The sequence below is a fragment of the Canis lupus genome, chromosome 7, assembly GCF_003254725.2.
Source record: "Canis lupus dingo isolate Sandy chromosome 7, ASM325472v2, whole genome shotgun sequence".
In the NCBI taxonomy this organism is placed as follows: Eukaryota; Metazoa; Chordata; class Mammalia; order Carnivora; family Canidae; genus Canis; species Canis lupus.
In genome coordinates, this window is record NC_064249.1 from 39,176,461 (window position 1) to 39,194,222 (window position 17,762).

General features: G+C 39.6%; 1 protein-coding gene across 15 annotated transcripts in view; it reads right to left on the reverse strand.

Annotated features, from left to right (window-relative positions):
* The window catches only part of DNAH14 (dynein axonemal heavy chain 14), a 475,011-nt gene that overhangs the window by 185,711 nt on the left and 271,538 nt on the right, over positions 1 to 17,762 (reverse strand). For all 15 annotated transcript variants that reach the window (XR_007411998.1, XM_049112476.1, XM_049112477.1 and 12 more), the window contains 10 exons: positions 17,561 to 17,679; positions 16,758 to 16,832; positions 12,663 to 12,750; positions 8,999 to 9,252; positions 6,785 to 7,016; positions 6,003 to 6,056; positions 4,528 to 4,673; positions 2,101 to 2,169; positions 1,329 to 1,515; positions 185 to 261 (listed from right to left, as the gene is read on the reverse strand). Coding sequence is in view for 14 of the 15 variants with exons in the window: in XM_049112476.1 (XP_048968433.1) it covers positions 185 to 261; positions 1,329 to 1,515; positions 2,101 to 2,169; positions 4,528 to 4,673; positions 6,003 to 6,056; positions 6,785 to 7,016; positions 8,999 to 9,252; positions 12,663 to 12,750; positions 16,758 to 16,832; positions 17,561 to 17,679 (1,301 nt within the window). In the remaining variant the exon portion in view is untranslated. The remainder of the gene's footprint in view (positions 1 to 184; positions 262 to 1,328; positions 1,516 to 2,100; positions 2,170 to 4,527; positions 4,674 to 6,002; positions 6,057 to 6,784; positions 7,017 to 8,998; positions 9,253 to 12,662; positions 12,751 to 16,757; positions 16,833 to 17,560; positions 17,680 to 17,762) is intronic.

Sequence of the window (17,762 nt, forward strand, 5' to 3'; positions counted from 1 at the left end):
CAAGGATTTTGTGCTTTTTTTTCTTCCTCTTCTTTTACATTCTTAAACACTTTTACTGTATTTTACTGTGACACTCTGGGAGATCCCTGTTTTATCTTGTCATTGTTACTTAGAATTTTACAAATTATTTTCCCTGTGTTGTTTATAACTTTCTTTGACATAATATTCAAAAAATTCAACTCACCACTTAAACTCCTGTTTCTTTTTTCCAGCCACTATTAAAACTGTCTTCAGAGACCTCAAGCCAAAATCGTAATGAGCCTATAAGAATTAAAATATCTGAGTTATTAAATTTCTGAAGGAAAAATTGGACAACTTGGAAATAAATGCATATCCTACCCAGTTAGATCCCTAATCATGTACACTGTGGAGACAGACTACGATATAACTTAAGAAAGTCTGCATTTTGCTTCCAATGCCCTCACTTCCCTCCCAAACTGGTGCCCCAAGTCTCCTCAAAGAGAGAGTAACAAGTATTAAAGCTGTTAAAAACTATTAGTATTTAAATTAAGTTTTCTCTGAAATGGAGATATGAATTGAAAGGACATGAAAAAGAGGAACACTTTGGAGGTAGTGTGGTTGGTTGGCCAAACTATCTTGGACCATAAACAAATACTCATTAAGCTGACATATCCCATAATAATCATTTTCAGAATGTGGTACTCAGATCAGCAACATCAGGAACTGTCAAAAACCTGTCAGAAAAGCAAATTATCAAGGGCCACCCTAGACAGTCAAAAAGTTGGTAAGAAGTCCAGTGATTTGTATTTTAACAGATCCCCCCAATTATCCTGAAGCACAATAAAGTGTGAGGGCCACTGCTATAGAGGTTAACTTCCCTGTAAGGAGAAAGTAGCCCATAATTTAACACAGCAGATATTCCATTATTCTCTCCAGGTCCTGGAGGAAAGGCTTGAAACCCTGACTGATTTTTTTTATTTATTTATTTATTTATTTATTTATTTATTTATTTATTTATTTATTTATTTAATTTATGATAGTCAGAGAGAGAGAGAGAGAGAGAGAGGCAGAGACACAGGCAGAGGGAGGAGCAGGCTCCATGCCAGGAGCCTGACATGGGACTCGATCCCGGGTCTCCAGGATCGTGCCCTGGGCCAAAGGCAGGCGCCAAACCACTGAGCCACCCAGGGATCCTGAAACCCTGACTGATTTTACGTATCACCTCACATCCACGTTGGCTTGCCAACTAGAAGTATTGATAGGATTCTAGCTCCATTATTTCCCAGGTCATCCCTATTCCAATACCAGAAAGGTCTTATTTAAAGTTTTCTATAATCACCTTCGTTTTGAGAAAAGCAGTTTGTTACCTGTTGTGAGAGCTGTTTGCTAGCTAATTCATAAATGTTAACTAGCTTTCCAGAGAGCGATTTTGCTGATTTGAAACCAAATGAAAACAGAATTATTTCAGTAATCATTTGATAATGGGGAGCCATCATTGCCACTGGGCGAAACAGAGATTTTAAGTTATCTGGGAGTTCTACTCGACCTTTGTACCTTATAAGGGGAAGAAAAATGAAAAAAGAAAATGCAGTTTTTCAGTTTTTCTGATGAGAAAACACACAATACAGTTTTCCCCAAATAATCCTATTAGTTTTCTATGTGACCTTCATTTGAAAATAAGAGTATAAGATGGCTTATATTGTACTCTTCCTCTCAAGATCTTCCTCCTCTACCTTTCCTCCCATAGTGCTCCTCATACGAGTTCACTGAGGCCCTATCACCATGTTCCATGGATGGGTGTTTACTGAGCTTGCCTGGTCTCCACTCCTTGTGACCACCATGTTCCCTCCCTTCTGCTACTCTCTGCTTTCTTGTGTTTTCAATGTGACAAATGGCTGACCTCTTCCTTTCTCTCTGGCTATTGAAGTGAAAACGTCCCTCAGTCAGAAACTTACTATGAGGACCATCCAAGTGGATAAGGACGGAGCTGTAGCTATTTATAAGTGTGCAAGTAGAGGAGGGATTCCAGTGGTGGTGGTGGATGGTTGATTACAATGACAGACAACTGCTTTGTGGCTAAGATCCAAGAAAAGGATTTTGACTTGTCCCTACTCCTGGCACAGATTAACCAATACTTACCCAGGGTTCATAGTAACAAATATTGCACAAGACATATTGATACGAATTTCTTTTCCTTCCAGTACAAACCTATAAGACATTGGAAAGGGTTCAGAATGAGTAACCTCCAAAATGTGCCACTTCATTATATGGATAATTTTTAGCTGAAGACAATGAAGGCCCCCAAAACTTTACCTCCTCTTTAATTGCTTCTAAGAATTTAAGGGCCAGGTCCAGAAAGACAGCTATAACCAGAGACAACAACAGAGAATATAGGCTGGGCATCATAAGCTGTAAGGAGCTCAGAAGGCCTGTGCATTTGAATTCCTCTCTGTGCCCTGCTGTATCTGCAGGGTACAAATATTTGTTCACCAAGCATTTGCTCTTCCTATCTCCCTGTGACTTCTTTTCCTTCCCTTTGAATCCCCAGACCTCTTTCCACTTCTGTTTAACTCAGCATGGCATACAAACCTTAACTGCCTATCTTTGAACCTCTCATGTCTGTGTGAGGTTCATGTATGTAGGCAATTAAATTTTTATCCTATTAATTTATCTGATGCCAATTTACTTAATGGATAAGCCAAAAGAACCTAGGAAGGTAAAGGAAAAAACTTCCTCTCCCATCCATTATAATATTCATTACTAAGAGAATTGTTTTCTTTAAGTCAAAGTATGTTAAAACAATAAGTGAGTTTGGGAATGTTCCTAAGACTGTGTTATATTTAAATCCAAACAGCACATGCTGGGGAAAAAACAATTTTAAGAGAGGAAAGAAGAGGGTCATCTTGAGCCAAAGTTGTGAGCCCTGCTGGGGTTCAGATTTTTTTTTAAAATCAATCAATCAATCTATCTATCTATCAATCAATCAATCAATCATCTATTTATTTATTTGAAAGAGAGAGAGAGAAAGGGAGAGAGAGAACATGAGTGGGAAGGGCAGAGGGAGAGGGAGACAGAATCCCAAGCAGACTCATGACCCTAAGATCAAGACCTGAGCCAAAATCAAGAGTCAGCTGCTTAACCAACTTCATCACATAGGTGCTCTGAAGTTTCATATTTATTTGATCATGTTTAAAGAGTTTGTGGGGCCTAAGACTGGAAGGCACCCACCTGAATGAACTTACTGAACAGGGAAGAGAACCCAAGGAGACCCTTGGACACAGAGTTCTCCCTGAGTGACACCATGGAGCAAAGAGTGGCCATGGCATAGAGTTCTTGTGTCAGCATGAAATGCAGCCCAGGAGATCAGTATCCTCTTGTCAGCACCAGAGGTAGGGAACATGGCAAGAAATCCTCTGGTGACTTTATGGATAGCTGATACCAATGAGGGTGGTCAAAGCTGGAAAGGAAGAACACTGGGAACAAAAGCTGAGGACTCTCTGGACAGAACAAAGTCTGGCAGATACTGAGGTGTGATGAAGAACTGGTGACATGTGGCCTCCTGTGGCTTGTAAGGCCTTGCAACATTGATTCTAACAGCTGGAACAAAATTCTTGAGAGTAAAGCCAGAAGTAAGTGTCCATTAGCTTGAATTAGAAATATGGGGGGGAAGGACACCTGTCTGGCCCAGTTGTAGGAGCATGTGGCTCTTGATCTTGGGGTGGTGAGTTTGAGCCCTACATTGAGTGTAGAGATTACTTAAAAAAATAAAAATAAAAAAAGAAATATTAGATTGTAATAGAAAATTTAAATACAGAAATTCAATTATGCCCATAAAGTAAATCATGTGAGTTCCTGAATTTATCTGAAGAAAAAAAAAATTTGCTCAGATTAGTAAACTTTAGTAATCCTAACGTACAAATATTATTTTTACAGGATTTTTAAAAATAAAGCATATATTAATTAAGAGTAATGGGATAAGAGGGGGCTTCAGTCAGATGTGTGGCTAGTATAAGTTTCAAAAATTATTTTATTTATTTATTTGAGAAAGTGTGAGAGAGAGCATGAGCAGCAGGGGGGCAGAAGGAGAGGAAGAAGCAGACGCCCCGCTGAGCAGAGAGCCCAACGCAAGGCTTGATCCCAGGACCCTGGGGTGATGAGCTGAACTGAAGGCAGATGCTCAACCTACTGAGCCACCCAGGAACCCTTATAATTTTTTTTTTTTTTTAAGATGTAGAATTAAAGAAAAGACTTTGGTTTCTTCAAGTGAAATGTCCTAACGTGGAAAGGTACTAAGAGAATTTAAACTCCAAAGTAAAAGCAAGTGGCTATATTTGCAACTTTGTACTGTGGCCTAGAAGACTGTTCCGAAGTTGGGCAGGAGCCTGGACACCCTCAGGCTGGCATGAACGTTAGTTACATATGTTTGCACCTTACTTGCCAAGCAAAAGAGACAACCAAGATGTCATTCCTTTTGGTCTGTACTTAGGGGAAAAAAAAAACAAAAACCCAACACTTACTGTAGAACAAATATTTAATAGTAAGTAACCAAATGTATTCAGCCAGTACCTGACAGAATAGCTGTCTTTTGCGACCTTGATTGTTAGTATCTGCGACGCAATCACGGAGAGGACTTGCATGTCAATCCGATTGAACTCACTGAAACAGCACCATGCTCCCGACTGGACCACTCCAAAGAAGAATTTTCCCATTATCTTGAAAACAATGATTATACAGGAGAAGGCTTTCACTGGGCCAGGGCTCTGTGCATTCCCTCATTTTTTCCAGGGCAAGTGCACACCCTCCCCAGCCATGGCCTCTACCGCAGGGCCATGTGTGGTGCTCGGCCTGCGTCCATGGCAGGTGCAGGGCAGCACTGCCTGGCCCTCAGCGTTCAGAGGAGGTTCCAGTTCTGGAACCTACTGATTCCTAAATGCTAGCAGCTGAAACAACCGGAAACACTGCAGGCCAAACATAACACGCATGGATGAATACAGGCCAGGGAATGCATGCACTTGGTGCAGAGGGGATGGAGAGTCCATGCCAGAGCCCCTGGGCCCTAAGACAGGCCGGTTCATCCCACTGGCTGCAGGAATCAGGTCCTGTCTTTATTGAAAATTTTGATATTCTGTTTATCTTGGGGGTTTTAGGAGACATTAATTATTATTCTAAAAAGCTTTGCATTAAAATATCTGCAGGCGGGCAGGCACTACAGCTACTCTCAGCCCTTCTGACCCCACTGGAAGGCAGTTCCCAGGGAGGAAACAAGAAACTCTATGTCTTAACACTAATGCAAACAGCTTATTTATGTTTATTGATATTTTTTTTTGTTTGTTTGTTTATTGATATTTTTAATGTGCTAAGTGAGCACAAATGGAAAATGCAGGATCTCACAGGTAATGTGCTTTTTAACTGCAAAGAAAATGACAATAAAAGGTAAATAGTTTGAACTTAACGTGCAAGACTAAATAAATGGGAGTGTTTTGAAACTTCAAGTAAATTTGTGACAGGCACTAACGTACACGACATTTCAAGAAGTATTTCAGAATTTTATGTCTTACAGAATGTCCCGCCAAAAACAAAATAACTCTTAAATTGTAATCATCGATACAAGCTGACTCAAATTTTTGTGCTAATTATAATAGCCTCATTGTTCTTAATGATTACCTTTTTAGTAAATAAAAGTATAGTGTCAGAAATTATAAAATAAATTTATATTAATAGAGCAGTACTCTTAGTTTTTTTAATATATTCATGTTCCACATGTTCCACATGTTCCACATGTTTGGAAAAATCCCCCTGTCAAAAAGTTTGAAAACCACTGTCTTAAGTAGTAGTTCAGTTGCATGAAAACAAATTGCATAATGTTTTAAGTTTCTATTATACTCTTGTTTCTATTCTATTAATTTAGAAGAATCAATAGCATCTATTGTTCTGTTAATACTTAATGTCTAAGAGAAATATTTGTCTTGTCTTTCAGTCCTCAACGAATTATTTCTTTTAAGTACATATTTTTTCCTGCATATATATGAATAAGCTTTTACCTTATAATCCAAATCCTCAAAACAGTTGAAGACCACACAATGTTTGCCTAAGGACTGAGAAACAAAATATTATTTTAATAGATCTCTTGCATTATGATGCAAAATATTAATGCTAAAACATCAGAGTAATAAAATGTCTTTACTCTTTTGAGAAAACGTTGCAATATACAGGTGAACTGCATACCAAATTTAGAAACTCACAAAACTTGGTAGGGTACATAAATGCACATACACTATTAGCTAAGTTGATTAATACATGGAACACTAAAGTCATGTTTTTAAAACATCAACGGATAAAAAACTAAGAAAAAAGCATTTCAATGATGTCATTGCAGCAACGTCAAACTACATCCTTCACTTCCATCGTTACTTGTCTGTCTCTGTCTGTCTGTCTCTCTCTCACACAGACACACACACGCACGCACACAGATACACACACACTGCTATTAATCACAAAGACTAGGTAACAGTAAAAGTCTGTGTGTGGCTAAGAACAGACTAATCACCCCCAATGAATGGGACGACACTGCCGCTGGCACATCAGTTAGCACAGTGTAATACCAAGTCGCACAAAGCATACTTGGCCCTGCCAAGGTCCCAAGTTCCAGCACAGAGCAGACATTTCAAAATGAACAGATGAATTACATGACTTAGTGAATGTGGTCAGGTGTTTGTTAAATGTTAGGAACATCTTAATAGCAGGAATAGTATAAATTTAAGATACCATTGGAAGTTTGTGTGACTATAAAAAAAATAGTATTCTGGATATAGAAACCACTTACTTTGGCTAGATCTTTGACAGTCTCTGTTTTGCCCATGCCAGCGGGGCCAGTGGGGCAGCCTCCAAGATTCAAGAGCAGAGCTGCCGTGAGGGTGAGCCAGCATCTGTTAGTGAGGGGTGTAATAACCAACCGAGGAGTACATCCCAAGTACTCGTAGCCATACGTGAAGCTGGCATCTCCTTGGGACACATAGCACAACTTCTGCTTGTCATTCCATTTATACTGCAAATGTCTGAAAAGAATATTTTAAGTGCACATAGTATTTGGGCAAAATCATTCTTAATTTTTTCACATGTAGAAACATAATGAAGATTAAAAATGGAATGTTGACTAAAAAATTACAACAAAATGAAAAGAGTTATGGATAGTTCATCAGTGAAACTTCAGAACTCCAAATACTACAAGCATGTGAGCACTTTCCCTGTGAGGAAAGCAGTCTGGCTGAATCCTGCTGCTCTGCTGTGATGTATGCCACACAAATAGAGGATTTATACCAGAATCATCCCTATGAAATTTATTATGGTTTACATTGTTCATTATAACCAGGATCCTTACTACAAGGAGAGCTGAGAGAAATGCTAGTTGTTCTTAATATCAAACAAAATAGTGGTATTTATCTTATGAACCCTGTGCATCGGCGTGGCTCACCATAAATTTTCTTCTCTGTAAGGCTATGAGCAAAACTTGTGACCCAGCTGGAGCTTTATAGTGTGCACTCCTTCCCCTAGATATTGACCCAAACCTTTGTGTTAGTTTAAGGTGTACATACAACATGATGATGATATATGCACCTGTTGTGAAATGATCACTATATATTTAGGTAACATCCATCATTCACATACTTATGAATTTATTTTTCTTGTGATAACATTTAAGATCTACTGTTTTAGTACCCTTCAAGTATACAATGAAGTATTATTAATTATAGTTGCCATGCTATCCATTACATCCCCAGAACTTATTTATCTTATAACTGGAAGTTGGTATCTTTGACTTCCTTTATCCATTATCCACATTTCCTGTCCCAGGCACCACACCTGTCAACTACTTTGAGCTACCAGTTTGGTTGGTGTCTGACATAGATGCATATCCCTCAGAGCCCCTCAAAAGGTTAACATGTTTTGCAGTGTCCTGTGAGTTCCCTATGGGATCTTGAGGGACTCTAGCATACTTTAGCCCTAGAATCATAGATGCTCACAGAGTTTATTAGAGTCATGTCTTCTCTACTTTACTTTTCTATATAGGCTCTTCCACCTTTCATTTTCACTTTAAAAAAGAGTTACTAGAAAGTAATAATGACATATTGAACTTTTGGGTGATGATTCATCCAGATGGCATATTTCTTTGGCAATTAAAAATGGTATAGTTATACTTCTACAGTAAAATGGACATGGAAATACATATCAAATATGAAGTATTCTGGTAAAATATACTCAAATGGTGTTAAATACATCAGCCTCTCTGCTCCATCTTCTCTAGAGTTTAAAGGAAATTGTCACATCTAAAATAAGGAAATTTATACGATAGCAGAATTTCTTAAAAATTCACTTTCTTGAGAATCAAAGACCTTATATAGGCAGGACAGTTAATTTTTCCATGAACAGAGGCATCTTTAGGGAAAAGTAACTCAGAAGTTTAAAGCTTCACATTTCTTGTACGAATCTTAGTGTGCTCTCCTCTTCTCCCCAGGGTCAGTGGCTGTGTGGTGTTTCATGTATGAAATATGTATTTATGAATATATAGATGGGAGACATTAATACACACACACACACACACACACACACACACACACACACACACACACCAGATTCCTGGGAGGAGAATGGGGCTCTGAGGTGAAGAACTGGCCACAAACGTTCTAAGTTTTGTTTCCCAGCTTAGTGAGTTCCAGAATGGACCACACCCAGGGAAGAAGGAGAACGGAGGCCTGGGGGGAGCTGCTCTCACTACACATTGGATGTTGCAGCCTGGCTGAATGGTGAGAAGTGAGGCCCACTCAGGAATGTGATACAGAAGGAAGTTACAATGAAGGGAGCACAGTGGAAAAGAAAACACAGGCACAGGGTACTCAAACTGACAGTTTGCCCAGAATGTCTATAAATCCCAGAAAATTGAAACGCAAGTTTCACATAATTGGAGGTGGAGAATAAGTTTATCAAGAGGAAGCTATGTGAGGAGTTATTTCAGGTGGAGCTATAATTGAGATCTACTTACCTTGTCCACTCAAAATCCCCCACACCGGAGACACCTTTCAGCAGTAAATCTCTTGCTATGTCTCGGCAGTGAACGCAAAGCGTAAGCAGTGCTGTCAGTACAGCTTTTGTGCGAGTGTTACTAGTATCCAGCGCCACCAGCGCTGCAGTCTCCTCTAGGTGACCAATCATACCAGCATGGACTTTTTCCAACTCTGCTCTTGAATGAGAACTCACAAAACTTTTGATGCAATCATTATAAAACATGATCTGGCTCTGAAAAAGATATAAAGATGAGAACTGAAGAATCAACTATAAATTAAATCAGGTGTTTTCATGATATGTGTGTGTGAGTGTATGTGAAAGAGAGCTTACACATTTGAATGCATTTGAGAGTCAGACACCGAATTTTATTAATGCTTGTGTGGCCTTATTTTTTTAGTAAATTGAAATATATTCTCCCCCAATATGTCTACTTTAGAAATCTGATATTCTTAGCTATCATCACAAGACTCATAACTTGAGACAGTAATAATGGAAGAAAAACTCCAGCATGAAATTAGGACTGTGTGCTCAGCTGACCCCAGAAATACTTTTCCTAGAATATGTTGTCTGTAATCATAATTTTTCAGGAACTTTTCCTAGAATATGTTGTCTGTAATCATAATTTTTCAGGAACTCTATAGGACTTCTGTTACTTGATCCACCTTTTGATGCTCACTCTCTCCATGTATGCCAGAAGGCCCATGGTTTAAAGTCACATTGGCAGTCAGTGAAGGGGAATATGTCCAGAGGCTTGCAAGTTTCTGGCCCGTAACTGGGTGAACTGTGATTTCAGTCACAAGGATAGTAGCTACTGAAGAAGAGCATGCTGGAGGGGAAGGGGCACAGTGAATGTGTTTGGGGATTTAATGAATTTGAAGTGCCTAAGAAACATGTAAGTAAGGCTATAAAGAAATACATTCTGGAATAATTAGCATAGAGTAATTTTGGAATAAGAGGCATAGCGATGGGACCTTTTTCTAGAACGAGGTGAAAGGGTAGAGGATGTGAAACCTGATGCATCAGTGTTTTTGGCCACATGCAACAGAAACTAACTCTGACTTTCTTAAGAGATGTGGCAGATCAACAGGAGGCTGGAGACCATGGCTTGGGAAGTGGGCAGGAACCAAGGCCATATCATAGAGGAGTCCAGTCAAGCGCCATTGCACTGCTATGATTGAGGCATTTATTCAGGATTCAGTCTCCGGAGAGAGCATCCAAGGGCAAGAGTCCCCTCGCTAGGCTGCGTCAGTGTGGGTTCTGGTGAGGTGGGCTGCGAACCAGATCTTTCTTTCCTTAGACAGCTGGAAGTTGCTCTAGTCTGGATAAATCCGCACTGAAATGCTTTCAGTGGCCAAACATATGGGCCAGTTATCATCCCTACTCCCCCACAGATGTCTGCTGGGAGAAGGCTCCTAGTCCATATGCAGAAGTGCAGGAGAAAGGGTAATTGTCAATTGTATGCTGGGATGGGAAATTAGCAGTAGGCAGGGCAGAAAGGGGAGAAATTTTGGCAAAGTCTGTTCAATGATGTAAGTTCAAGCCTATAATGAAGTACTTCTGGAGACACGACAGAGTGCTTCTTATTGTTAGAGAACCAGGGATTTTTGGAGAACCAGGGATCTGGGATGATCTCTTCTTCATAGAGCAGATCTGAGTATGTGCCTGGTAAATCACAGAAATGTCCACAATGATTCATTATCCTTTTGCTGCCTTTGCAGACAGTCCTCAGCTCAGGCTCTTCAAGCATTTTATCAATATTCAGCCAAGTGGATAACAAAGGAGACAAGAGACAAAGGACATCATCATTTGTGTCCATAATCCCAGCTTATTTTAACAGAGACTTGACAGTTGTGGCAGGGCAAGGCACAGTAAACAGATGTGATGTTATTTTTAAATTTACTAGAGAATTTAATAAAGTCAAGTCTGTTTTACAAACACTTGGTAATGGTAACTCATGGAGCTGGGGCTTCTTCCTCCATCACTGCAGGGGAACCTCCGTCCCCAAGGTTCATGGGGATTCTCATCACCGACATACATAATGGAGTTTTCAGATCTCTCTAGAGCATTTTAAAATGCTGACTGCTATGGCCACGATAGCCAAACTGTGGAAGGAGCCTCGGTGTCCATCGAAAGATGAATGGATAAAGAAGATGTGGTTTATGTATACAATGGAATATTACTCAGCTATTAGAAATGACAAATACCCACCATTTGCTTCAACGTGGATGGAACTAGAGGGTATTATGCTGAGTGAAGTAAGTCAGTCGGTGAAGGACAAACATTATATGTTCTCATTCATTTGGGGAATATAAATAATAGTGAAAGGGAATATAAGGGAAGGGAGGAGAAATGTTTGGGATTTATCAGAAAGGGAAACAGAACGTAAAGACTGCTAACTCTGGGAAACGAACTAGGGGTGGTGGAAGGGGAGAAGGGCGGGGGGTGGGAGTGAATGGGTGACGGGCACTGGGTGTTATTCTGTATGTTGGTAAATTGAACACCAATAAAAAATAAATTAAAAATAAAATAAAATAAAATAAAATGCTGACTGCTCACTTGCTCTAGAGAAAAGTTAATCCAGTTCCATCTCTCCTCCCTTAGCTCCATGATGCCTCTTCTTTGGACCCCTTCACGGAGCCCCTTCCTTCATTTTCTCCTTAAATGTGGATGTCCTCTGGGGTCTTTCTTTGTCCTTCTCTTATTCTATACATTCTATTGGGGAATTCTCTACTGTCTTGACTTCAATCACTACTTTATAAGTTCTTCTTCTCAAAAGAACCATGTGCCCTGGTTTTCTTGCTATCACACATACCTCGTTTCTCTTTCTCCTTTGAGTTCCACAAAAGCAACAATCAGCAGCATGAAGGCTCCCTGAAAAACACCCATATGCTACTCTCCAGAACCTGTGACCAAGTCATATTAGATGGCAGAGGGACTTTGCAGCTGCGACTAAATCAAGACCTTCAGATGGAGAGATTATTCGGGATTACCTGAGCGGGGCCAATATGATTGTAGGTACCCTTAAAACTGGAGAACTTTTTCTGCTGTGAGCAGAGGGAAGTTTGATTAAAGTAGAACAGTCAGACAGGTGCCAACAGGGCTGGCTTTGAAAATGAAGGAAGGGGCCACCAGCCAAGACATGCCAGTGGCCTCTAGAGGCTGGGAAAGATAAGGAAAGGGATTCTCCCCTGAGCCTCTGGGAAGGAATGCAGCCTTGCCAACACCTCAATTTTAGCCAGTGACACCAGTGAGGCCTTCATCGGACATACCTGCAAGACGATAAACATGTGCTGTTTTAAGCAACTAAATTTGTGGTAACTTTGTAATGACAGCAGTAGAAACCAAATACAATACCATAGGGGAACATCCCTGAGAAAATAATTTATGATTCTTTTCATTCAACATTATGAAGAAATTTTAAAACCATAAAAAAGTTGAATTCTAAAACAAATGCCCATATGCCCACCACCTATATTCCAACTAATTTTTGCTATATTTACTTTATCACATCTGTCCATATATCCATCCAACCATCTATATTATTTTTTGATGCATTTCAAAGTGACACATATTAGTACCCTTCAGAGTGGTTTACTTCTAAATCTTTGCTTTCTTGGCAGTATGACCATAAATTAACTCACCACTGTGAGGACCACTTGTCCTGGATGAGACACCACCCACTCGGAAAAAGTTTGGCAGCTCCAGTCTTCAACTCCTTGACTTACAAATCTATAAATAGAACATTTTATTTCTATTATTACATGTAATCATAGTGGCCATTTAATGATCAAGCATGACAAGATCACGTGGGGGTGGGGATTTTCCTTTAGGATCTCTGGTTCTTTAATTCTGATTTAGGTGTACGTAAGGGACCAAATGCTAGAGTTAACAGAGCCTGAATTCATGCATAATGCAGATTCCTTAAACTTCCCTTTAATATCACCTGTACTCTTCCAATGGGGCCATTGAGTTTCTGGGGTGGTGAAACTGGAAGGGGGAGATGGCCATATTAGCTTTGAATATCTATTACTATCAATGACAAAATCAGTATTTAAGATAATTTCTACAAGATGAGTACTGGGCTGAAACCATTAAATGAACTTTAGCAGTAAAGCCCTGCATTTAGCTTTAAAAATTAATCATAGGGGATCCCTGGGTGGCTCAGCAGTTTAGCGCCTGCCTTTGGCCCAGGCCGCGATCCTGGAGTCCCAGGATCGAGTCCCACATCGGTCTCCTGGCATGGAGCCTGCTTCTCCCTCCTCCTGTGTCTCTGCCCCTCTCTCTGTCTCTCTCTCTCTCTCTGTGTCTATCATAAATAAATAAATAAATCTTTAAAAAAATAAAAAATTAATCATAAGGAAAAATAGGATTCATGAAAAATATGCAGAAATTTTATTTAAGATCAAGTTAATTTGTGCCAACAAAATAGGTTTTCATATTGTTACAGTGGGTTTTTTGTCACTTAGAAATTTTTAGTTTCTATATAGTCAAACTGATCACTGATCCCATGTGTCACAAATTTTCAACATTAAACTTTACTTTTCTTCTACTACTGTGACAGTTTCTTTACTTACCAATCTTAATCTAGAATTTAGTTTATTTTTAAAATAAATATTGATTCTTCTAATTTTTGCTGTAATTGCAAATGGTGTCTGTTTTTATTATTTTCTTATTATCACTGCCACAGAGGAGAAATAGGTTTATAATGACTTTTATATATTTTAAAACAATGTCAGTGACATTGTTGAGATACAAATGCAGCTCTTATTAAAATGACCTTTTATTTTAATGTCTTTGTTTTCTTTTTGTTTGCTATTCCATGACCTGTCTTTACTGCTTTTATTTGCACCTTTTGTAGCATTGCTTTATCTCTCAAAAAACATGTAGTTCCATTTCTCTTTTGACAAAAAAAAGACCTTACTCTTATTTTGACACGGTACCCCCATTTATATATAAACACACACAGACACACAGCACATTATAATTTCTTTATTTAACTTCCTTCAGGGTTTTAGAAATATTTATTCTGATTTTTTACAGCCTCTTGGGAGAGAGTGGATCAAGATTTTTGATGTAACAATCCTGTCTTCATCATGAGCGATATTCCTTCAAGTGACAGATAATATGTTAATAGTATATATCATATATATTGTACATATACACATATGTACACACACAAAACACTGGAACACAAGAAAGTGTGCCGCAGGGCATCAACTTGAAAAGGCTCTAGCAGGCGGAAAGCAAATTGGGACTGAGTTACAGAAATGAGCAGAGAAATGGGAGAACACCACTGCCAAGCTGGACAAACACAAGAGAGATCAGGGCGGCTCTGCAGGGAATGAGAACTCTCTAAGCAGGGCCAGTGGCGGCCTCTACCTTCCCCACACCCCAGCTGCCAATGGCCACTATGAATAGCCATCTCCAAGGGCGATGAGGCTGCAGAGAGAAACAGAGGAGGGCCTGCAATCACACCACACATCTTCAAACATGGCAGGACAGGAAAGGAGTAAGGGGAAGACAGGAATCGAGGCGTTGACGCTGTCATTTTTCTCCAAGATGCGGAGTACCTGAAATGACACTGGAACTCACACACTGGGGAGGTGACAAGGGTGTCTTGTAGTTCCCAGGAGAAATGGAAAGGAATCTCCATATGAGCTAAAACCACTCACATCCTAGGCCATGTGTCCATCCTGTCACCTGTAGCTATGCAGGCAGCCTACTGTAATTACATACCAGCACTTGCTTAGAGAGGGAGAGGGACACTCACCAGTCTGAACACGAATGGACAACCAAAAACGACCAGTAGAAACATGAACAAAGCTGACGCAGTGACAGACCACTCCTTCACGGATGCTAACCCCTGGCTAAAGCTCTCTGAGATCAGAGATCAACCAGTGGGGAGTGTAACAGAGGAATATGAACACTTTCTGGTGAGACTAAATGCTGCCATGTCTTGTGACATTTGATGATATAGATATTAATACAACTGGAATAAAATCCTGCATGATTACAATATGGAGGAGGTGATGGGAGAGCAGTATGAAGTGACCATGCTTGTTGGGGACAAATCGGAGATATTTACCATAAGCTTTGATGAAAGTATGTTTCACAATGTGCATTCACATTTTAAGAGTATTCACTAGAACAAAGGAAATGTCTCTGACTTTGGCATGGCTACCCCAAAAGATATGAAGAAACTCAGTGCAGCAACAGGAAGTAAAAACCCCCAGACCCAAAGCCTGCTGATTCGAGGGTGGACAGAGGATGGGAAGCATGCATGCAGCAGCACATGTGAAGGGTGCCTAGAGAGTTTAATGAGGGGACTTTTTGCAGGGCTGTGGGCAAGGTTCAGGGAGCTAACATGGGTGGTAATGCAGTTATTTATTAGAAATAAATGCTAGAAACAAAAAGAGGATAAGGACAAACCCACAGAAAAGGAGGAAATGTTTAATACAATTTTCCAGAAAATAAACTAAGTGGACCAAAATATGAAGAGGAAAATGAAGGAAAGTTCAACATAAGGACATTTGTGGTTGTCATTCATGGCAAATTTCAGGCAAAAGGGTATTTAGGTTTCTTGATAGATTCATTAAAAAATTTTTGAATTAAATACCCTTCAATTGTTAAAAACTTTGCAAACAAGTTAGAGAATAAAACTCTTTATTTTGAGGAGGGGTATGTTCCAGAAATCCTAGCATCATAGCAAACAGTGAAACATTAGAAATGTTCCCAGTAAAATGAGGAACAAAAGAAGGATGGTGACTGTCATGTGTACTTTTTAACATTGTACCAAATTTGTCATCCTAAGTAACATGAAAAGGAAGAGACATTTCAAAAGAACCATAAAGAGAAAGAACTATCATGATTAGCAGCTGATAAGATGGTCCTGGCGTGACAAGTGAACATCCGTCTCTTGAGAGCCTGCAGAAGCTCCTGCCCTCATGGGAGACGGCATCTGGCTCTGATCACATCACCTGGGGAAGGACTACAGCCGAGAAAGCTGTTGTGGTTATGATCTGCTCTGCTCTAGGAGTCTCGTGTTGGCATTCAGGATCATATTAATTAATACAAATATATAAAAACTTTAAGACCGACAAATATAACCAACCACAAAGAATTAGAAATGTACAAGGCAGCGCGAGTCAAAGTCATTTAAAAATTCATGCTCTGGGGCTCTTTCTTCGCTCTAAACCAACTGGAACGTAAAAAGGAGAACATCACAAAGATGGAACCAAGCAAACAATGTGAGGAAGCAGAACGGGGATGGGCTACAGCCGAGCCTTCAGGGCATGGGGTCTTTAGAAAACTGACTAGGCTGAAAGCACACAAAAAAACACCTGGATGCAGTCCAGGATCATGCTCTCAAACTGACATTCACGCTGGAAAAGTGATTTTCCATCCAGCCATGTGCTGTCATGTTCTATCAAAGCCCATTTCATAAAAGACTTCACTCTACATTTCTACAGATCCTTTCCAATAAGATTAGTAGGTAATTAACCAAGGTTAAATATATATAATGCAATCTTAGAATTAAAAATTGTACTCACAGGGACACCTGGGTGGTTCAGTCAGTTAAGTGTCTGGCTCAGGTCATGATCTTGGGCTCCTGGGATTGAGTCCCGCATCAGGCTCCCAGCTTCTCCCTCTCCCTCTTCCCTGCTCATGCGCGTGCTCTCTCTCTCTCTCTCTCTCTCTCTCTCAAATAAATAAAATCTTTTAAAAATTGTACTTACTTTTTCAGTACATCAAACATGCTTTTCTCTACATTTATCAACCACTGTTCCACAGCACTTCTTACACGAATTTTCCTGTAATTTTTTCCAAAAAAAATCGCAAATAATTCTTTTTATCTATGTTTCTTCATTCCTTTGATAAGGCTGTAGACTAACTTTTCTACACTTATAACATTCACAGGCCAAAGGATCATAATTCTACAATTGTGTTTTTTTCTAGATCTTAATTTGGAAAGCTACGGAGACAACTTATCACCTAACTTTATGGAACTATGACACTGAAACCATTGACTTACAAAATTAAGAGGTTCCACTAAAACATGAACTGACAAAGTAGATAAGTTATATTACAGAGCATTTTTGTATTCCTTGCTGGCTCTTTTAAACAGCCAGCCTAGGTTACGGTGGGGTTAGGGACTTTAGTGGATGGAAACACTTGGGCACAGCATTTTTTAATCAACTCCCAATAGGAGCCACGTGCCAAAGGCTGGAGGGAATCAGCTGATGAGGGGGGGCCTAGGGCCAGGGGCCAGGGAGGCAGCATAGGGAGCAGCATGAACAACATCAAGCAAATAGCAAATTTTCTTCCTAATAAGTTCCTATAATAAAACCCCTATGCTGGCACCTAGGATAATACCAATAAATACAGACATGAAAAAGTAAAATTCTGCATAAGTACATTAGCTTTGGGGAAATAGTTTGCTTAGCAAGCTTCTTGAAATATCAGAAATTTCCAAGCAGAGGTTTTAAATAATAAAGTTTTATGGTGTCTGAATGTTTCATTAGTAACACATATGTCATACTTGGGCAACAGAAGAGTTTCCCCTTCAGCAGACATGAGCATTATCACAGCAGGAGGGCCAATTTCTTGTTTCCAAATCAATAACTGTTTTATATTTTCAAAACACTTCACAAGATGAGGCTGTGGACCAGAATCAAATGTCAATAAACACTATACAATTCTGACCTGGTTTGGAAATAATATCCCTGAGCAGAGAAAAATAT